Below are 23897 nucleotides of genomic sequence, written 5' to 3' on the forward strand. Positions count from 1 at the left end.
ATAATTTAAAGCCAGTTCTTGAAACTTTGTTAATAGACTTACTTGGGATATTTTACATCTGTCTTCAAGAGTCTGCCAGTTCAGCTCGTTCAGTATCTCTGTGATTCTCTCCCACGGGATTAAACAAACCTGCGACCATTCGTGTTGCTCTTAGAATCGTCAAAGCTAACCAGTTAAAGAAAAAAATCGCAGTGCCAATTTTCACTGTTTTGAAAGTTTTTTCAAAGAAAGAATTGTCACAATTTCAGAGTTCTCTTCTAATTTGTTCATTTCCTCATTCAGTCAGCATTTTCAAAATGTAGCGACCCCAAAAGCCTCGATACTCGCCCGGATCAAGTACCGTGTCATGTGAGGTTGTTTCAGTAGTAAGCGTACAAGAAAGTAGCCCAGATATCGTGTCATTCCTCAGTGGCAGTACACATCCCCATCAGCAGGAAGGATGCTTCTGTTTTGCATGTCTGTCTCCAGTCTCGGAACGAGGCTACATAAAATGTCATTAGATTTAATTTTAAAAACATAGTCTGTGGTACAATGCTTCTTGTAAGCAGTCAGTTCTAAAAGCAAGCTAGGTCTAAGTAGGAGCCAGGGGGATACCCTACTCCACCCCTTTCTTTGATCCTCAATGCCTCCCATCTGTAATAACTTAAGGCTCTCCCTTCCAGGATCCCAAATGGCCGTGTTGCTTGTGGCCAATGATCAAACAGCCGTTCCAGTGGCAACTGAACAAACAACGTGCCTGGAGGCCGGTGATGCAGGAACGGACAATAACCTATACGCTTGGCGTGCGATGAGAAGGAGACGCACACAAGCTAACAATGGAGCTCGTGCCATAGGCCCTTGTCGAAAGCCTAATACCCTCGTGAAGAACGGCATTCAGCATTTTAATATACGAAAGCCTTGTTGACCCATAAATCTGGCATCTCTATTCAAGCCGGAGTAGCACAAAGGCCTTTTAAAGTTGGAGCAGATGTGCCATGTCGGCTCCCCCACACCTACGGCTGACACATTTAAGGATGTTTAAGGCTTTGAGGCATCTCAGTTTCACTTCTTTAAGGCGTGACAACCGTGTTAACTTCTCATCAAAAGTAAGACCCATATACCACAACTTTTCCTTAAAAGTGAGAGCAGTGTCCCCTAGTTTTAAAACAGGTAAATTAAACAGACAGCGGGAACAATTAAAATCAACAGAAACTGTTTTCTCCAAACGGAATTTAAAACCTGTGGTGTGAGACCATTCCTCCAACCGCCTGATCTTCAGTTAGAATTGCCGAGCATACGAGCAGATGCACTCCGTGCAGGTGAAGTGTACTCTGCAGCTGACAATCACAAAAGGATACCATTAGTTCTCGGGACATGAGAACTAGCTCCCAAGACGGTGGCTGTGAGCTTCCTCAAAACACTATTCCTCACACTGACATTCAGCTCGGGGTTATGGCGATGTTTCTCGGAGGCTCGTCTGAGAATGTGCCACCGATCCATCAATTCTTTGCTACAGTGTGAGAAATGGGCCCAGAATCCACATCTGAACACGGAAGACGAACCGCCTTTGGTAAAATACCGGACATCTGACAATGTATGCGTGTCCTGCCGCCATCAAGAAGTTGCTTTTCGACTATCTCAAACTGTTGAGATTCGCACAACTCAAATAAGAGAGTAGACCAGTGCACAGATTTGTCACCGTAAGAGTTGTCAGCTTTATTTAAAGCTGCAGCCCGTGGCATTTCAGTATTTCCTGCACTTTCGACTGAAATATTCATCTCGTCATATTTCTCAATTGATTACTTTTTAATCACTGAGAGTTCACTTTCACACAATAATGAAGAAATTTCACCTTTTACTTGGAATAAGAGCAATGTTTTATCCAGCAATGTCAGATTTCATGACATTTTTGCACAGCAAATGCTACCAAAAATGACGCTCTTTGGAGTGATCTTTAATTTGGTGCAGCACTCAAACTGCATCTTTTGGTAGTACACAAGCAAAATGCGAAATCACCAAATATGGCACTTTAGCTTCACAAACACGCAAACTGACATTACACATGTTCGGTTTGCTTCTGTCGGCCAATCACAGCACAGTACCTGTGATGTAATGCAAAGTGTTTCTGGCAGTAAAATAAAACACTGAGAACATTTATATTTTAACTGTACTGTGAATGGATTTTTTCCTGACAACATGACCTGTCACACAAGTTGGGGACCTGTTTAGCTCCAATGGGCAAACCGAAAGTGCCCTATCTGGTGTTTCTCTTGTTTATACTTGCATATTATGAAGATATCTAGAGTAATCGATGAACTACATTAAAAATATAAAAAAAGACCTCTCATTTTCTGTACAGCTGGTTGCGTAAAACTGTTGAAAAAAATTCACATACGTGACTAAAACTGTTACAGGAATCTGGTTTGTTTAGCATCACATACAAAGCCTTAGTTGTTTACACGAGATATTAAATATTATTTTAAGATTATATGCATTTCTCAGAATTGACAAAAATAGTCAAAATCCAATTCCAGCTTTTAATAACTATTGGTTATCAGTACTTGTGAAGTGCTACCCTCAGATTCACAACCAGTTTACGTCGGAACAGGAAAAATGTTAAATTTAGTGACAAGTCGTTAAAAATTGAAGAGAGTAGTGCACGATGCCTTCAACGACTACGGTAGTAGAATATTGTCAAACGGCACTTCACAAAATCCAAAGAAGTTCTGGTTGTATGAAAGGGTTGCTAATGGCACCAAAGTTAGTGTCCCGTCCCAATCGAACGAGACAGGAACTGAAATTGGGCAGCAAAGCAAAAGCTGAAATGCTTCACTCCTTTTTTCAAATATTCCTTTACAAACCAAAACCCATGATAAATGCTGCAGTTTAATCCTCAGACTACTGAAAAGTTGGATGAAATAAGTATTAGTGTCAGTGGTGTTCAGAAACAGCTGAAATCGTTAAAACTGAACAAAGCTCCAGCCTCAATGGAACAACTGTCAGATTCCACACTGAATTTGTGGCCAAGTTAGCCCCTCTTCTAACTATAATACATCGCAGATCCCTCGAACAAAGAACTGTGCACAGTTCCTGGAGAACGGCACAGATCACACTCGTCTTCATGAATAGAGTAGTAGAAGTAATCCACTAAACTTCCATCCAATAACCTTGACATCATTTTGTTGTAGACTCTTATAATATATTCTGAGCTCAAACATAACGAGCTATTGCAAACAGAATGACCTCCTCAATGCCAAGCAGCACGGATTTTGAAAGCACCAATCATGTGAAACCCAATTCGCACTTTTCCCACGTGACATACTGAAAGTTTTGAATCAAAGCGACCAGGTAGATGCAGTGTTTCTCAATTTCCAAAAAGCATTTGACTCAGTACCACAGCTACACTTATTGTCAAAAGTACGATCATATGTAAAAATTGTGCAAAAAAGAAGTAGTATCCTATGGCTATTGTATCAATGAGTCACTGTTGGAATCAGCCAACTCATGCAAATACCTGGGTGTAGCACTTTGTAGGGACATGAAATGGAATGATCATACAGGCTCAGTCACAAGTCAAGTTGGTGTTAGACTTTGGTTTATTGGTAGAATACAGGGGAAGTGCACTCAAGTCTGTGAAAGAGATTGCTTACAAATCATTTGTGTGGCCAGTTCTAGAATACTGCCCTAGTGTGTAGGACGTGTACCAAAGAGGACTAACAAGGAATATTGAACATACACAGAGAAGGGCAGCACGAATTGTCACAGGGTCGTTTAATCTGTGGGAGAGTGTCAGAGATAATGAAGGAACTGAATAGGCAGACTCCTGAAGACAGACGTAAACTATTCAGAGAAAGTCTATTAACAAAGTTTCAAGAAGGGATTCTAAATGATTACTCTCCGGATGTACAACAACTCCCTATGTATCACTCAGATAGGGATTGTGAGGATAAGGTTAGAATAATTACTGCACGCAAACTGGCATTTAAATTATCGTTCCTCCCACACTCCATATGTGAATGGAACAAGGAGAAACCTTAATAGTTGGTACAATGGGACATACCCTCTGCCATGTACATCACGGTGGTTTGCAGAGTACAGATGTAGTTGCAGATGTAGATACAGATATAGATGTGGATGTAGATATGACTTGCCTCCCGTATGTGATGATTAGTAACCTATCCTATTTCATAATATTGTTGTTATTTCATCCTGGATTTTCCACTGTTTTTCCACTGTTCAACAATAACTGTAAGTAGGTAACCAAAAAAATATACATTAGTATTTATAAATTCTTCGACTGCATTAAAACAATAAAAATATGATTGCTGGACAACAGAGATGTGACAACACACCCACACAGACGCCACTTTCAACACAAACTCCCACAGCACCTGACAATGGGAATAAATTCCTTTATATGTGGCACACTATGCATGAAAAATGTAACTATGAGGATCAGCCAGAAAATAAAGACCGTTTAGTTATATAAAATGAAAAACAATATTTACTAGGAAAAACTATGTTGTTACATACACGAAGCTTTCCTTCACCTGTCTACCTAATTACCTCCTACATTCAACCTTTTGTTGCAGTGGGTGTGTATACGTGTTCTGCAATGCTGTTCCTCAGGAGCTATGGACGTGTACACACATTCCACTCGAGTCAAATGCTATGGACACCTGAATTACTTCCGTATCCTAGTGGATAAAAAAGTTTCAAGAATTTATCATACATTTATCACACAACACATGGGCCTCATTGCATGCTATCATTTGCAAAAAAACCTCGTTTCGATGTCTCGAGGCATTTATCAGACACGATGACCGTCACAATTCACGATGCACAAGCATGTGAACGGGCGTGTTCCACCTGACTGTCCATCAGACACAGCTCGACAGTGACACGAGATATTGTTCTGCTCTCAATTTTAAATAAAGAGGAGGAGATTAGTGTTTAATGTCCCTTCGCCAATGAGGTCATTGGAGTCAGAACACAGGCTCAGATTAGGGAAGGTCAGGGAAGGAAATCAACTGTGCCCTTTCAAAGGAACCATCCCGACATTTGCCTGCAGCAATTTAGGTAAATCACAGAAAACCTAAATCAGAATGGCTGCGCGTAGGTCTTAGCCGTCATCCTCCTGAATGTGAGTTAGTGTGCTAACGTTGCTTGGTAATTTTAAATAAAACTCCAGTACCTTATCTACATTTATGACCCTGCAATGTATGAACTAAAATCAACCATACACAAATTTTATGCAACATGTTTACACCTCTGCAAAAGCTTTAAAATTTCATGCAATGTTTTACTTAATTTGACGCAGTACAACAAGTATGGTATATAATGAAAAGAAATTCAGTCTTTTATCAAGCAAAGGTATCAAACTGTAAGATGCACAAAAATCAATCTTTTTCACCCAATAGCTTTCTTTAAAACATAAGTAAGTATTTCAAAGCAGCTGGCAAGTCCGCACTGGCAGAACTGGGCACCTCGGACCCGACCATCCATCAAGATATAAAATGCAATAACTCGAGACTGATACGAGATATTGTTCTGCTCTCAATTTTAAATAAAATTTTGGTATCTTATCCACACTCAATTTAATGCAATTTACGAGCTAAAATCAACCGTACGCAAAGTTTACGTGACATGTTCCAAGTATTTCCTGTCGGCTGGAACACTGCCTCTCAGCGCACGCACCAGCAATACAGCCGTAAAAAAAGCCGCCTCAGCACACAGTGCAAAGAGCACGTCTGTAGCAGTGATAGGTTTAAACATCTGTCATACCTGGCAACAAGCATCAAAATTCCAAAGTTACACTATTCTGCCATCAGTTCATTAAGTCAGGTGGTCACTGCATTCAAACGAAAGTCCTCTCATACATTTACGGCGTGCAGCTCACTCCACTGTCTCCTTTTAGGGTCAATCGTCTTCCATAATAGCTTTGCTCGTAACGCTGTGATTGGAGGTGGCAAGAATCTTATTCGATTGCCAAATGTTCGGAAGATGAAATCGGCAGAAATTTTCAGTCAACTGAAAGCAGTGTACGGGGATAATGTAACGAATGAAAAAAAAGTGAGAAATTAGGATATAATTTTCAACAGTGGATGAACACAGTGGACGAACAAATGCGCACAACAAAATTCGGGCTAGACGTCTTATGACAAAAGACCTGAAAATTACAGTTAACAACGGAATCTCGCAGGGCAGGCCGTAACTCTCAACAAATTGCACACTGTTTTGCCATAAGTTTCTCTTTTTTGCTCGGTGAATTTGTGTCGTGACATTTCCGCTACGACAAACTACATGCACAACGGATTACGCGGCAACCGAGTAACCGACACAAAGCCCGGCAAATGGGATCGGTTTTGCACACTCGATCCGACATCGCATGCACTGTGACGCTTTCTCGAACGGACTGTGTCTGGGGATGAGACCTGGGTGTCCCACATTATCCCGGACAGCAGATGCCGTTCACTCGAGTGCTGTCACCCCTAGTCACCCAAAAAAACTAAAAAATTCAAAGCAGCACATACACCATGAAACGCTGTGGCAACCATCTTTTGGGAAAAGGGTTCCTCTGATAGGTGTTGTGCCAAACGACACTATGATCAATGCAAATTGTTACTGTAAGACTCTAAGTTGAAGACTGCAGTGAACATCTGACTTAATGACTGGTAGCAGAAGAATATAATGCTGGAATTCTGAAGCTGGCGACCAGATGTAACTAATGTTTAAATTTAGGAGTGATTATTTAGAGAAGTAAAGGAACCTTTAAGTATGTAACAGAATTTTTTTTTTTTTTTTTTTTTTTTTTTTTTTTTTTTTTTTTTTTTTTTTAAAAAAAAATCAATGTTGTTTTTCTTTCTGGATGACCTCCACAATGCTGCGTTTTATTATTTAAGCCATCACTGACACAATCACAGGCTTTTGAAAAACATAATTTATGACAGAAGCAATTAACTTTATTATCCAAAACCTGATACAAATATAAATAATGGGTGAAACCAATTGCAAATAAGTTATTTTTCATATAACGGTTACCGGTATTGTACATCGGGGAAACATGACATACCAGTGTGCTTCCAAGATTAGCTCTGGCTTGGGTAGGTAAAAGATCTCTGTAAGGTGTGCCATCACAGAGCAAAGCAATCTGTACAATTCAGTTCTGTAACATTGTCTAGTGTGGGGTCATCTAGCCCCGCACACGAAAGAGCTGAGCAATATGCTACTCAGCACTTACATACTACAGATCTGAAAACTGTGTTCTCAAGATTTTTTTAACTATCGAATTGTGTAGGAAGAGAAAGGTAATGTCAAGAAACACCACAAATCAGAGGCAGCACATTCACCGGCAAGAACATACTGCTGCTATTAGAGAGAAACAATTAACAACGGTTGGAAGTTTACACCGTGCTTAAAGAATAAAAGAAGACGAAGATCAATTTGGAAAAAAGAGTTGATGAACAGTCCATTCAAAACTCTGGAAAATCACTTTGCAAGTGTGGACCACTTCATTCTTGAACAAAGACATACGATGACTCTGTTTGATGATTATTTGTCAGATTGAAGATTAGGGCGCACACTACACATCGATCAAAATAATGAAGTGACTGACAGTCGAGCACGGGTGCTTCCGTGTGCAGTATTGAGTTCGCTTAGCAGAGTTGTAATAGTCCTCCTACTTTTCAGAGTACTTCCGCAACTACTTTAGGATAGTCTGTCACATAAAATAAAGCCACACAGAAAAACAATCCAAACAACAAAAATGACTAACAACTGTTACCTTACGAGCGGTGAACTTCATCTACAACTGAGTGTGACAATTGGCACCCAATGGCGAAGAGAAATATCACAACGGCGAACAGGAAAGAAGGCACGACTGACTTTCTTCTCAGACTTTCTGCTGCTACGGTTGCTCTCTCGAAAACAACTAGCTGTCAATCACTTTCTTATTCTCATCCGGGTACACTAACACCGTTCAGGACTATTAATACACTAGCTGATCAGAAGTATCTAGACAACACTGCGCAAAGCAGAATTGACTGCTAGGCGCCACAAGAGGCGGACTCACCAGTATATAAGAAAGTGAGGAGTGTCTTGCTGTTGGTAGAGAAGCAGTAACACGAGAATGGGTCAGTCACAACAGCTCAGTGACTTTGAACACGGACTAAATATTGGAGTCACCAGAGTAAGAAATCCGACAGGGACGTTGCAACCTCCTAAAAGTGGAAATGTGCAAGAACAGCCACAGCTAAAAAGAGACCGGGCAGATCTCGTGTACCGGCGGGCAGGAACTGTCGAGCACTGCAGAGAGCGACTGTAAAATATCGCACAAAACCAGTAGAAGGTATCTCTCGTGAGTTCCGAACTCCAACCGGCACCCCGGCTAGCACAATTGTGCGTGCCGAGTTATAAAGAACGGCGTTTGTCGGTAGAGAAACTCCCGGTAAGCCACATATTTTTGTAGTCGACGCTAAGCGACAATCGAGGCGGTATAAAGAGCGACACCACTCGACAGTGGACGAATGCAAGAAAGTAATTTGGAATGGAAAATAGTGCTACAGCCTGTGGCTGTCTGACAGAAGTGTTCGAGCTCGGCCGATACCGGGGGAACGTTACCCGTCATTGTGTGTAGTGAAAACAGGAAGTACAGAGGAGACGGTATCACGTTTCGGGGAGGTTTTTCATTGTTCGGTTATCATCCCCCTAGTGCGCTTTAGAAAATACTAAAAGTGGAAGGACATGAATACATTTTACAGCATTGTGTACTGTGTCAGTAAAGGAAAAGTTCAGAGACAACAACTGATTGTACTGTCATACAGCAGCATCTGTAAAGCAACGGTTTGTGGACAATACCGTTCTCAAAATAAACCGACCTGCCGAGAGTCGCGACCTGTTCTCAAAATAAACCGACCTGCCGAGAGTCACGACCTGAGTCCCGTGCAATAATTTTGGACACGTCAGAATGTTGACTTCACTCGAGATCCTGGCATCCGACACCACTACATTATCCAGTTTCCGATCTTGAGGAAGAATGGGCTGCCATTCCTCCACACACATTCAAACACCTCACTGAAAGCGCCTGAAGCACCGTTTGACCATCATAAAGGTGAAAGATGGACACACTCCATATTGAAGTCTACTAACTGTTGTCCATGTACTTTCGATTAGTGTTCAGATAGTACACAAGAAGAATATTACAGCCCTTAAGTAGTGATTTGAACTGCACACTAATTACTCTAGTCGTGTTGTGGGCAGTCATTCATGAATTTTTAAATGGAATTATCTGAATGGTGGATATCTATCTAGAATGTGTGTTGTTTGTTGACAGGAATGAAATGTTACTATTCAGGCACTTACTATATCATCTTCAATTGGTTTATAGTGTAGTGGGTTGTTAAATCAGCTTCCCTCAAAAATGAAGATTTCTGAAACCACGAGATTCAAAATGTATGATACGGAGTAAATAACCATCATTTCCTTCTAGAACATTATTTTTTCACATTTTTTATTGCCAGTCACAATTTTTTATTTAATTTGTGGCATACGTGACATGTTTTGGGAAACAATTCCCCTCCTCAGTGTGACATTACCTGTGTATGTGTGGGATGCATTGTTGTTGTGAGTAATGTGATGTAAACATAAAAAAACTTTCACGTATCCTGATGTAACTGTTCCTATAGGTGCTTTCAAATGTGAAATAATTCTACTTACTTTCTGAGGTCGAATCACATGGAAAAATTTTCAGATTTAAGTGTCAAATGTAGTAATAAAAAACATTTTGTGGCACTTACTTGTATGCATGTATTTCAGTTCATAAATGAAATCCATCAAATGAATCCCTGACAACACGTAATTACAAGGGGGGAAAAACGTATTTGAGTCCTGATGTAGCATATACCTACAGGGTCTAATATTTTGGCGAACAACAAAAATTTATTGAATTTCGTATTTTAGGCTTATTTCGTGCTGGAAAAAGGACTGACCATCAACATAAACATTTTATTTACAAAATCTAAGCTCAGGACTGTGGGGATTGGGGGGGGGGGGGGGGGGGGGAGATCTGAAGCACAGTAAAGTGGTTAAAGGAGAAAAAAGTGGGAGGGAGGGGCTGAAGCGGAGGGAGGGAGGGGCTGAAGCGGAGGGAGGGAGGGAGGGAGGGGGGAGGGGGGAGAGAGAGAGGGAGAGAGAGAGAGGGGGGGAGAGAGAGAGGGAGAGAGAGGGGGGGGGAGAGAGGGGGGGGAGAGAGAGAGAGAGAGAGAGAGAGAGAGAGAGAGAGAGAGGGGGGAGGGGGAGGGGAGAGAGAGAGAGAGAGAGAGAGAGAGAGAGAGAGAGAGAGAGAGAGAGACTATCTGTTTGGTCGGTGCTTCACTTTCAGAACCCTACACATAACAGAGTAAGCAGTAGTTGAGAAGGGATCATCACAAGGTTGTAGACTATCCCCCGTGCACGAACCATGTAATAAGGAGTCCACAGAGAAATCTGGTAAGAGAATTAAAGTTCAGTGTGAAGAAACAAACTACTCATCAACAGAAGTACAACAAAGGTAATGGAATGCAACCCAACCAGTTCAGGCAATGTTGACACAATTAGATTCGAAAGTGAAATGCTACAAGTAGTAGACGAGTTTTGGTATTTGGGAAATAAAATGTTGACTGTTTGTAGCATGGATGGGATTTCTGGAAAAAGAGAAATGTTTTAACACTAAATATAGTGTGTTAGGATGTCTATATTTTAATGTGTCTGGAGTGTAGCCTCGTACGGAAGTAAAATGTGGCTGCTACAATTACACTGATAGATCAAATATCAAATGAGGAGGTACCGAATCAAACAGGTGGAAAAAGACCTTTTTGGCTCATCTTAAAAAAATAAATAAATAAAAAAGGGATTGATCAATAGGGCACATCTTGAGGCACCAAGAAAATGTCAATTTTGTACTGGAGTAAGTGTGGAAGGGGTAAAAATTAGAGGGAGCCCAAAGGCTTCAATAGAGCAAGTGAATTCAAATACACGTCAGTTAAGGTCTCTCTCTCTCTCTCTCTCTCTCTCTCTCTCTCTCTCTCTCTCTCTCTCTCTCTCTCCCTCCCTCTCCCTTTCAGGGTTTTGTTCTTGGTATAACAACACATACCTTTTCTATTGGTCTAAGTACAAAGTTCTACTGAACTCAAGTCAAGGAAACGCTGGGTGTACTCACCGGCAGGCCTGCGGTCCGCGGCGACACTCTCCTTTAAGATAATCACGGCACACGGGGGCCTCCCCAGGCCGTGACAGCGTAGGTAAGCCGCCTGTCTTGCCCTGCATGATAGCTGCCTCCAACACGTGCGGTGGAAGCATACCCGTCATTCGGTACGTCGCCTCGTCCTCTCGCGAACAGTGCACAAAGCGACAACCCGCTCGCCGGCAGGTCGAAATTCTGGTAGTCTCGGCAGAAGACGAACTGACGGGAGCCGTTGTCGGCTGAAAATTGAGGCAGCGTATACAAAAAAACAGTTACGATGACACTGAATGCTAAGTCAAATCTGCAAGTATTTGATTAGCTTCGAATGCTTTTGCGGAAAGTTATGGGGAGAAAGCAATTACTTTAGGAGTGGAGGTAACAACTCACCAAATAGGCTAGCAGAAGTGTCGAGTCGTCGGCAGTCGCACAAGAAGGAATGAAAAATCTGATAGCTTCACACAAACGAGGGACACAAATATACGCAATGCCGAGACTGAAGTTTGTCAAGTAGAATGGGGTGAGGGGACTGCGTTGAATGGAGTAGGTGAGGGGAGGGAAATAGGCAGGGAGCACGAGGAGGACTGGAGAAGGACGGCTGACTGCCCCATCCCTACACCTCAGCTACTGGTAAAATCCCTTGCCACGTTTATTATATCCGTGTGCAAGACCCAGATGCATCACCTGTCAGATTCCCTAACACAACACATCCTACTCCAGTTCCAAATATACATCCATATCTAAATTCTGGAAATCACTGTGAAGTGCGTGGCAGAGGGTATGTCCAATTGTATCAGTTATTACGGTTTCTTACCATTCCATTCATATTAGGGTTTCTACCCATTCCATTCACATTTGGAACATGGGGGAGAGGGGATTGTTTCAGTGCCTCTGTGCACGCTATAATTATTCTAATCTTGTCCTCAGAATCCCCGTGTGAGCGATAAGCAGGGGGTTGTCGATATCCCTAGTCACCATTTAAAGCTGGTTCTTGACTCGTGTGTTAATAGGCTTTATCTGGGTAGTTTATGTCTATCTTCGAGAGCCTACCAGTTCAGTTTCCTCAGCATCTCTGTAACACTCTTCCATCACGGACTAAACAAAACTGTGACCATTTGTGCTGCCCTTCTCTGTACATGCTTAAAATCCCTCGTTAGTCCTATTTAGTACTGGTCCCGCACACTTGAGCAACATTCTAGTATGAGTCCCACAAATAATTTGTAAGCAACATCCTTTGTAGACTTATTGTAGTTCCCTAGTATTCTGCCACTAAACCAAAGTCTACCATCTGGTCTACCTGCAACTGAGCTTATGCGATTGTTCCATTTTATATCCCTACAAAATATTACTCCCAGGTATTTGTACAAGTTGGCTAATTCCAACAGTGACTCACTGATATTACAGACATAGGGAACTACATTTTTTTCATTTGGTGAAATGCACAATGTTACATATCTGAAGTTTACAATCTCTGCATCACGCTGAAATCTTATCGAGATCTGATTGAATATTTATGCGGGTTCTCTCAGATAGTACTTTAGTATAAATAAATGCATCATCTGCAAAAAGCCTGATTTTTACTATTAATACTGTCTGTGAGGTCATTAATACACAACATGAGCAGCAAATGTCCCAACACACTTCCCTGGAGCACACCCGAAGTTATTTCTACGTCTGACAATGACACCCCACCCAAGATAACATGCTGTGTCCTCCCTACCAAACAGTCTTCAATCCAGTCACAGATTTAACTCAATACCCCATATGATTGTACTTTTGGTAATGAACCTAAGTGCAGTACTGAGTCAAATGTCTTTCAGAAATCAAGAAACACTGCACCTACCTGGTTGCCTCAATCCAAAGCTTTCAGTATGTCATACGAGAAAAAAGCGAGTTGGGTTTCACACGATCGGTGTTTTCGGAATAGATGCCAGTTGGCATTGAGATGCTCATTCTGTTCAAGATACCTCATTATGTTCAAGTTCCCTGAAAGGCTTATCCTATCCCATCAGGGGCAGAGCAACCTATGAAAGCAATTGTGTCATATATCAGTTCTATTTGATTAAGTAATGAGTACTATTGCCAGGGGATCTCATACCTGATTCAATATTTCTAGAATTCCAAAACGCTTCCGATATCGTTCCTCAAAAGCCACTTCTAATCAAATTGTGTGGCTACCAAGTATTGTCTCAGTTGTGTGACTAAATTAGTGATTTCCTGGCAGAAAGATCACAGTGTGTAGTAATTGACACAGTCATGGAGTAAGACAGCAGTGATATCTGCTGTTCTCCAAGGAAGTGTTACCGGCCCTCTGTTGCTCCTAATCTATATAAACAACTTAAAAGACAACCTGAGCAGGCCTCTTAAGATAGTTTGCAGACAATGCTGTCATTTACTATTTAGTAAAGACACGATACGATCAAAACTAGATGCAAAATGATTTAGCCAAAATATCTGTATGGCATGAAAAGTGGCAACTAACTAAATAATGAAAAGTGTGAAGTCATCCATAGAAGTATTTAAGAGGAATCCATCACATTTCAATTACACAACAAATCAGACAAATCTAAAAGTTACCAATTTGACTAAATACCTGGGAATTACAATTACAAACTTAAATTGCAATGATCACAAAAATAATGTTGCAGGGAAGGTAAAACAAATAACACTTAGAAAATGCAACAGATTTATTAAAGAGACTGTCTACGCTACACTTGTCCGTCTTCTGCAAGAATGTTGCTATGCAGTACGGGAGCCATACCAGATAAGATTGAAAGCGGACACAGAAAACGACGAAAGAACAATAGTTCATTTTATATCACTGCAAAATAGAGAAGTGAGTGTCTCGGATACGATACTCAAGTCAGCATGGCAATCATTAAAACAAAACTAAGACATTTTTCATTGCAGCGAGGAGAAATATTTTGTTGACACACACTTATATAGGGAGAAATGATCATTGTAATAAGAAGACAACTCGGAGCTCGCACAGAAAGCGTTATGATTTTGTTTTACCTGTGGAATAGTAGAGAGACAGTATGGAAGTGAACTGGCTACCAGGCACTTAAATGTGAATTGCAAAGCAGTCACATACAAGAGCAGATTGGAAAGTAATGCACAATAATTTTATCACAAAAAAGTTTAATAGGTAACAAAACGTAACAAAACAAAACAAAAAATCACAAATGAGCTTACATCTTTTACCTACTTTTCTACACAATCACCAACAGTTACAACACATTTCTCCCAGCATACTACCAGTTTCAATATGCCGTGTTTGTAGAGGACTGTTTGGTTGGAGTATAGACACCTGCAGACTGCTGATTTCACTTCCACACCTGTTACATAGTGTTGGCTACCCAGCAATTTCTTCATGAGACCAAAAGATGAATGTCCGATGGTGCGAGGTCTGGACTGCACGACAGATGCCGGAGCACACCCTACCCAAATTTGGCAATTTTCTCGCGAACAGGAGCAACGATATGTGGCCAAGCATTGTCACGAAGAAGTCTGACACTGCCAGCATTAGTGTTGTTGTGTCTGTCTGAAACGACACCACACAATTTAACCAAAGTTTTAAATTAGGCTGCATCAACCACATTGGTCATGTGTTCAGCACAATCCACCAATAAAACACTACATATATCCCAAAATGCTGTCACAAACAATTTCCTAGCAGACTGAGTCACTTTAAATTTTTCTGTACTGGGGAATCAGCATGTTTCCACTCCACAGAGGTCCACTCAGTTTCGAACGAGTAGTGCTATGCCCACAACTCATTACCAGTGACGATTTTCACCCTTCATCCACTTCAGCCAACACACACACTCACTCCCATCTACCCGATGAACTGCAGTCCTGCACTGTGTATTTGACCAGCACACACATTCCAACAGAGAGAGGAGGAGAGATTTCTTACTATTTGAGGAGTTGTTACCCTCATTCCTACATTACAAACAGCTTTAAATATTTTTTTGAAAAAATCATAAGACTCTAAATCAAAAGTGCTGGTGTACAAAAAAACAATCACAGTTATAGATAGTGCCTCACTGTGGAACAATCTTAAGTAACAGCTGGGTGAGTGCACACAAACAGCATCAACTTTTGTAGAGAGTACAGGAGAAGTCACTGTCAGTTTGAGAGTAGTTATGAGACACCAGAAAAATGCGAGTGAAGTTCGGTCAGCTAAAATCACAGTATGAGAAATCTCACCGTTTCTTATCGACGCTCTGTAAGAAAACTGGGAACACGACTATTTGATAAATGCAGGTGATTTCACAGTAGCCGCAGTGGCTATTCTTGACAAAACCGAGACAGCGAAATGAATGGAGAACTTCTGTAAAGTTTGGAAGGTAGGAGACGAGATACTGGCAGAAGTAAAGCTGTGAGGACCGGGTGTGAGTCGTGCTTCGGTAGCTCAGTTGGTAGAGCACTTGCCCGCGAAAGGCAAAGGTCCCGAGTTCAAGTCTCGGTCGGGCACACAGTTTTAATCTGCCAGGAAGTTTCAAAAAAAAAAAAGTTTGTTTACACTCTTTTCAGTGGCCCTTTCACTTCACCAATGTACATTTCAAAGCTCAGCTTCTTAACTCTTATCAAATGATGTTCTCTGTGGTGTCCACGCACCAAAAACGTCTCTCTGCAAAATCTTGTAGATACATATTTCTGCCGTGTTGACACTGCAACGCACAGCTAAAATCCTTGTGGTGAAACTGTGCTTCAAAATTTACACTGGCACAGTAAAAATGCTACTGAGAAAGCAGTTAACCGATTTTATTATTAAGTTATCCAAAAACACGATATTTCATATTTAATCACCTAAATTCGAGTGCAAGCCCACATACAAATAATGAAATGACTATCATTTTGTGAGAGAAGGTATCAGTCCGTCAGAGGGAAGTTGCTCAATCTGTATGCACCTCGGGCTGGACTCTGTGGTCAGTCCGTCACCCCTCAATCCCAGTTACTTGCCGGTGCACAAGCCCTCGTTACCGTACGTATGACACTTTTCATACTCGGAGGCTGTATCTGCAACCCATTTCTCCAGACTCTCTCGTGTCTTGATATCTTGCAAAACAGCACCTCCAAAACTATACACTGGGGACAAGGACGGAATCCTTTCTTTCCAAGGTCAGACCAGTTTTTCTTCTGGGTACACAAATGTGACAGCTCGAGACGGGCTTGACGAATCATTGAACGCACAGATTTTGTAGCTCAAAGACATCGTATTTGGTCCTGTACTCCCGAGGGGACTTCTACTGTTGCCGCACAGCTGGTGAAGTTTTTCCAACGTTAGCCTCAACACCTGAACTCTGCACAGCAAGGTTGCCTCTCTGCTCAGACCTGTCAGCATAGGTCATCTTAACAACATTAAGTGCCATTAGACCGTACTTCATACGAATCTCGAATTGCTTTGCGGCAGGAGACAGATTGAAGACGGCAGCCTCCCTCCACCCCTGTCTAAGTTCTTTAGGCGTGGCAACTGTCAGCTTCTGCTATGCAACATTTGGATATTATTATTATTATTATTATTATTATTTCTTTTTTTGCCCAAGACAATATTTTATTTTGTGTCTTTGAAGCTTACTTTTAGTAGATTCTACTATGATAAATTAAGAGCTTAACATTTGGTAAAAATTATGTATCTCAACCTCAATATAGTAGTAAAAACTGTACTTTTGTAACGTGGCACCACAGTTTTTTTGTTTACACATTACATCCTTACTGTTATCCTACTTTCAGATATTTACAACATCCATTTGTGAAAGCACAAATTTTACATCCTGTATTTGAGGATTTCTGTTTAAGTGTATTGTCTGTCTCTGTGGGATTATCTTCAGCTCTATATATTTCTCACATAGTTATCAGTGCTGGAATAGATTGCTTTTGATACAGGTTCTGAACCTCCTCACAGTTCTTATAGGTGATTGCCGCAGAAATAAGATACATTCAACCGAGTAAACTGAGCAATATTATCCATTGTTTAATGCAACTGTTCTTTCAAGTCATAATGCAAGACAATGTCATACACCATTCGCATTCGTTCTGGCACATGACGCCATTCATCTTGCAGTTGATTAACTTCTCACGGTTGGGATTCACAGTCATATAATATTTCTTAAAAGACATCATAGGCGCCGTTGACTGTATAAAATATTTGTTGTTACTATTGCAGTTTCGGCTTTATGGCCATTTTCAAGTAACACTGCGAAGTTACATTCTGTCAGAATATAAAACTATCTGACATGAGTACGTGTCGTCGTCAAAATGCAGACTTTTGACTGTGAGAGTCCCACAAGATCTGATGAGTACGACAATTATTACATTGTAATATGTTGTTAAATATATACTGAAATGTCGATGTTACCATCGTTCTAATAATCTATCCCACATACAAGTTCAGGTGCACTGACTTAGCTCCACATGTTGTCAGTGCACCTGAACTTGTATGTGGGATAGATTATTAGAACGATGGTAACATCGACATTTCAGTATATATTTAACAACATATTACAATGTAATAATTGTCGTACTCATCAGATCTTGTGGGATTCTCACAGTCAAAAGTCTGCATTTTGATGACGACACGTACTCATGTCAGATAGTTTTATATTCTGACAGAATGTAACTTTGCAGTGTTACTTGAAAATGGCCACAAGGCCGAAATTGCAACAGTAACAATAAATATTTTATACAGTCAACGGTGACCATGATGTCTTTTAAGAAAGATCTTGCAGTTGTCGTAGATTAATTACTTCTTATTGTGTCACCATTATTTTCAAAATTTCAAACTGTAACGTAAAAGTAAAGACTACTCCAGTGTATATGTAATGACAGCTCAATCTTTAACAGATCGTCACAAGAATACATAGTTTACACTGAAATTTGGGTGAAAAGAGACAGACAGTGTAGCAATTAGATCCTTATCCATGTATACATTATATTGGAGCTTCTTTAAAGAGACTAATCACTATTTAGCAAGAATATGCACCACAAATTGTAGACGCTCTGGAAATGAAACACTGTGGGAAAAAAACTGAGAAGTTGTACATTTTAGTTGCAGACCAAGTATTCTGACATGTATGGATTTTTCTTCAATTTCTTTTCTCTTCAATTCTGATGGTAATATTGACTGACTGACTATCTGGACACTTTAAAAAATGGAGTAATTACAGTTCTGATATTATGGCAATTTAGCAGTGGAGGCTGGGGGGACAAAACACTAGGGCAGTATTAAAATACAAAGAAGGCTGATAATTGAAAATTGTGACTTACTTTAAAAAAAAAAAAACAACCCACCAGGTACAGAAAAATTAAAAACTACACAACTGTGTTACATTGAGCACCATTGTTAACAAACACATGAATTGTTCTTCTGCACAAGTAGAGTATGGAAGTATTTCTCAATTGATTCTATCAGCTTTAATATCTCTACTACCAATATTTTGTCCCAGGCATCTGGAAGTAGCCTCCTCATATTGATTTTATTTCCAGTATGAATGCTTTTAGTGCAGGATTCTAAAAGACTCCACAAATTTTCCACATACGGATATGTAGACATGACAGTCTGCAGTTCTTTTGGATTGTACGGATCCATATCCTAGTATTTATGACAATATGTTTAGCACGGATTCCTGTTAAAACAATTTTCAACAGGAAATATAGCCTGAAAGCCATCATATGGTGTGTGGCAGAAGGTACTTCATATATCATTGTTTCCAATCCTAAACCATTTTCCTCATATGTGCATTTGTTTGCATCCAGTTAAGTCTATATCTAGGTCAGAACTCAGCCTTTCACACTTCAGGTGCCTGGCACAGATTTCATACAACCACTTTAAGACTATTTCTCCACTATTCCATTCATGAACAGCATGTGGGGAAAAGTGAACTCCACAAAATATTTTGGCGTCTGAAGGAGAAAGTCAGTGATTGTAATTTCCTGAAAATATCTCACCGAATGACTGCCACCACGAGTCGTATTCGTGACACACTTTCCCTTTTTTTGTGATACCACTCAACTAGTTGCCTTCTCAACTTTTTAAGTGTCTTCCACGAGTACGGATGCCATACGGCACAGCAATACTTCAGACGAGAGCAGAAAGGGATAGTATAGGTAGTCTCTATAGTAGACTTGCTACACCTAAGTATTTTGTCAATAGCATACATCCTTCGGTTCACCTTCCCCCCAACAGTTTCTAAATCATGGTCCCAAGTTAAACTGTTTGTAATAGCGATCACTAGATATTTAACTCAACTGACAATCTTTAAAGCTGTGTGATTTATCATGTAACAAAAATTTATCAGGTGGGTAGCAATCTATGCTTTTCATATTATTGTTGATATTCCAACACAGAATTTCCACTGTTTGGACTTTAGCAGAATAACTTTTAGTACCAATGTCAAGAACATCTCAATTTTAGTTTTTAATTTCTTTTTTAATACACCCCCCCCCCCCCCACCATGTCAGTTGTCATCTTTGCACCATAGCTCGTCTACATTATTGTGTAATTTGTTTCAATCTTCTGATGACTTTACTACACAGTAAATGACAATATCATGTGCAAACAATCTAAAATGGGTGCTCACATTGTCTTTCTAACTCATTCACGTACATTAAGAAGAGCAGAAAGCCTCTAACACTTCCTCGGGAATCAAAGGTACCACGGATCCAGTCACACAACAGACACGATACTCTATAAGCACACCATTTTATTAGAAGCAGCTTGTGAGGAACAGGGGTCAAAAGCCACCTGCAAATACAGAATCAACTCCAGATCCCCCGTCAACAGCACTCGTTACTTTGAGTGAATAAAGGGCCATGTGTGTTTCACAAGAACAATATTTTCTGCATACATGTTTGGTTACGTGTCAATATAGTTTTCTTCGAGGTATTTCACAATGTTGGTACGCAGTATACGATCCAACATCTGACTACAAAATTATGTTGCCCACTATTCCTTAAATGAAACACAGCTTTCCAACTCCAATTAAAACTTCTTATACAACCACAAAGAAGTACTGACTTACCTCCATATTTTGCTGTTGGAATTGCTGAACATGTTTGCACTGCAGCTCTGTATGCATGACATGTAAATTTAGAACTATGAGGGAAATCAATGCTCTAAATAACTTTGATTTTTTCACTGAGAGATGAATCAATTTTGTTCTGATATTATTCCATTTCATTTAGCCTTATTGACCATAGAACAGTAACTATTCTGTTCACCTTTGCATCATTTTTCCAACTGATTCTGAATGAAAAGCTTCTAGTAAAGACAGGTCACACGCCAATTCTTTGGAAGATCAAATATGACTTAAACCACATAATAAAGTATGTTGGTATTTAATACCAACCAAAGTTGGTTTCGTTTTGTCTTTCTTACTGTATATAAATTTTTGTATCCATACTAAGAGCAAATGTTTTGTGTGTAACACCACCATTAATCTTGAGACTGTTGCTGTCCTACGCACAGCTTAAGTCGGCAGCTGCACATCCAGCTCAAGGATTTGGCTATTTTGCTTGAGACTGAAGTGAGAAATTCCCTTCCCTCATGTTTGTATATTAGTAACTGCCTGTACCACACTAATATTAGTGGTTTGTTCCCAAGGCTTTCAGAAGATGGTGCAGTTGGAATACAACAACGTGCTGGCATTTCACCCATGTACCGGTCATCACTAGTTGTCACCCAGAACGCCTCCTGACAAATTGCAAGGAAAAGGATGAAGATAATCTTTGCTTATTGCAAAACATTTTTGTTCATGCAATTTTCAATAATAATAATTGTATATTGTGGGAGTTGTTCTGATTCGAATATTCTGTGACAAACTGTTAACTTAAATGGATTAGAAGGAAATTAAGAGAAGATTCTGAAGAGTATACAGGCTTCAGAAATAATTTATACAACATTTTTGAAATATAGTAACTATGTATATGGAATCTATATTAACCAAGTGTATTAGATGGGATAGGAGGAAGGGGGGGGGGGGGGGGGCGGGGGAGAGAGAGAGAGATTTTACATCTGATGAAGGACTTAGATCAAAAGCTATATAATATCTGGCAGTATTTTTCAAAGTGCCTACCTCACAACGCCACCTTTATGTAGACAGTAGGAATGTATCATTTTCAGATTGTTGCTGTTCCATCCCAGAACTTCCACTGGTTTACTACTTATACAGGTCTTTATTAACCTACTACAATTAAAGAAAAGTAAAATTTCTATGTAATGCTAGAACTTTCTGCAATATTGCTGATAATGCTTCAATTGGCAGTCTTCCCTCTTGTGACAGAAACTATTCCTCAGTGAATGATGACCGTGCCACATCATAGCAACTTCTTGTTTCCGAATTTTATTCTTATTCTCGTCGATTCCTATGTCAATGACAAATACATAGACAACATCAGAAAATATTAAACAGAGAAGAACGGAGGAGGAGGGGGGGGGGGGGGGGGGGGGGTTGCAAATAGAAGCAAAAAGGGAAAGAAACATGGCTATGAAAAGTGAGGACTGGAATTTGTCAGTATTTGTAATAGGGTGAACAGGGGGAGGGGGGGGGGGGTCGTGTGCACCATTGGTCTATATTACGGTGAATTCCAAGAAAATAATACAACCTCTTTAGAGCTCAATTTTCAACTTTATTACAGTGCACTTTTTTTTTTTATCTTTTTACTTTTCTGTTCTCTGTGTATAAAATGAATGACAGCTAAAGAAGGTATGCTGATAATGCCATCTTTCTGCAACTAGTTTTGTGAAGAAGGATGCTGGGGTTGGAAAGGGGGACCACTGTTCTCCAGTTGTTTTGATAAAAATGTCTGCAACAGTTTGTCCTGCTGTTTCCAGTTGCCTTTGACAAAAACACAAAATTAACATAGTTGAAGGAAAACACCAGGATTTTTTAAAATATATCAGATTCATTTTGATAATTTATTCTTCTAGTGTGTGAACACTCAAATTTGTTCTGTCCTAAGATGGTAGACTCACTTTTGCTATGATGCCCATGGCTTCATGTTTTTTCACATCCTTTGAGTCTTAACTGCTTCATCATCTTCTTGTTCACAAATACTGTCTTTAATATCTGTTTTACTTGTTTCTTATCTTCTAGGTGAGCCACATACATTATTTACAAAAATTGGCTGTAGTGTTTGCTTACCAACAAAACTGTGTTTGTGATCAAGATTCTGAGACTTGAGGCACCACCTTTTTATTTTACATCTTCCTTTATTGCTACAGAAAGTTATGGTTGATTTTTTTTCTTTTTATCTGCCCTTTAAACTTATTAGTTATGTTAGAGCTATTGAAATTCTGTCTAAATACTCTGCAACTCCCTTCGAAACCACCCCAAACTCTGCAGGGGAGGGGGGATCTTTGGATTAACATGCCAAGTGTTACCTTTCAAGTGTACTTTTTTTTATTTTCACAAATATTTAACTAATTTCATTTTCCAATTCATTTTGTTTCCCCTTCACCCTGCTTTCAGCATTCTCTTTCAGTTCTTGTTCTTCCTGACCACTGTATTTAATTATTTGTATTTAACTTATCAGTATCCCAGTCATTTTCCTTAATTATGTTAAAGGCCAAGACAAGGCTAACATTAAAATTTAACCCCTTTCAAATACTCCATTTTTGGTAATTGTAACATCAATTATACTTGCTACAATGCTGCAAATGTACAGCTTTACGCTACTTACCTCATTAAATCTTATTTAGATTATAGGATGCTAGTAACAAAGTGGCATACAAGAACCATCATTTCTTGTACATTTGACACCTCTATTACAGAAATATTATATAAAAATGGCATTTTAACAACGTACATTTGGTTTTTAAAGGGGAACACAGAGGTAAGTTATATTTCAAACTGTTTCATTCAAATATTGGTGTCACAAATATACATCACACAAGTCTTTGTATAATAGCAAAAAAACAAAATCTAACAGTGAAGTTGCCAGAAGATCTTTGTTGCACAGCTCCATGTAAACAACATATTTTCATATTACAAAAGTTCAAATATAAATTTCACCAAATACAGCATGGTAGCTTTGAAAGCACCAAAATTAAGATTGTGATCTTGCCAGCCAATGACAGCACATATACAGAGCATGACATATTCAGCCAATAGCAACATCACTGTTAAATAGCACATAACACCCCCCCTCCCCCCCATTCTCAAGGCTGTGGTTACACTGGATCATAGGAGCAAACTGCAGCAACTGAATATTTCTGATAACCACTATTATAAATTTCACTGCTGTGCACCGAACATTTCTTGGGTTACTTGGCTGAATACATGTTCCATCAAGCCCTTCGACTTTTCCATAACAAAGCCAATTACGAGAGAAACTGATCAAGAGCTCACCTCGCAAATTTTTTTAAGATGAATTATAGTTTTTGCCATTGTTATTACACATTTTATAATCTATGAAAGACCTAAAATAAATATGAAAAACTAACCTTGAAGCTTGGTCTCTCTTAACCTGTGCTCTCCTTCAAGATGTATCAAACAAAAAAGGCATAAATTGCTGGTCTTCTGAGACCAAATTTTTTTTAAGGAGCTGGTCCACAAAGCATTGTTTAGAATGAGAGTCAAATGCTCAATCATTGAAGAAATTCATCCCGCATCCTCACACACAACATAAATCATCTTGTGTAAAAGGAAATTTACTTTGAAAGTCACTCCTCAAACCACCATTCATAATACTTTCCCAT

General features: G+C 39.8%; 1 protein-coding gene across 1 annotated transcript in view; it reads right to left on the minus strand.

The window, feature by feature from the left end:
- LOC124719821 (zinc finger CCCH domain-containing protein 10-like) overlaps positions 1 to 23897 on the minus strand; it is a 123326-nt gene that overhangs the window by 81698 nt on the left and 17731 nt on the right. The window contains 2 exon segments of the mRNA XM_047245010.1: positions 11174 to 11388; positions 11390 to 11416. Of these exon segments, the coding sequence (XP_047100966.1) occupies positions 11174 to 11388; positions 11390 to 11416 (242 nt within the window).

This window comes from Schistocerca piceifrons, chromosome 11, assembly GCF_021461385.2.
Source record: "Schistocerca piceifrons isolate TAMUIC-IGC-003096 chromosome 11, iqSchPice1.1, whole genome shotgun sequence".
NCBI lineage: Eukaryota > Metazoa > Arthropoda > Insecta > Orthoptera > Acrididae > Schistocerca > Schistocerca piceifrons.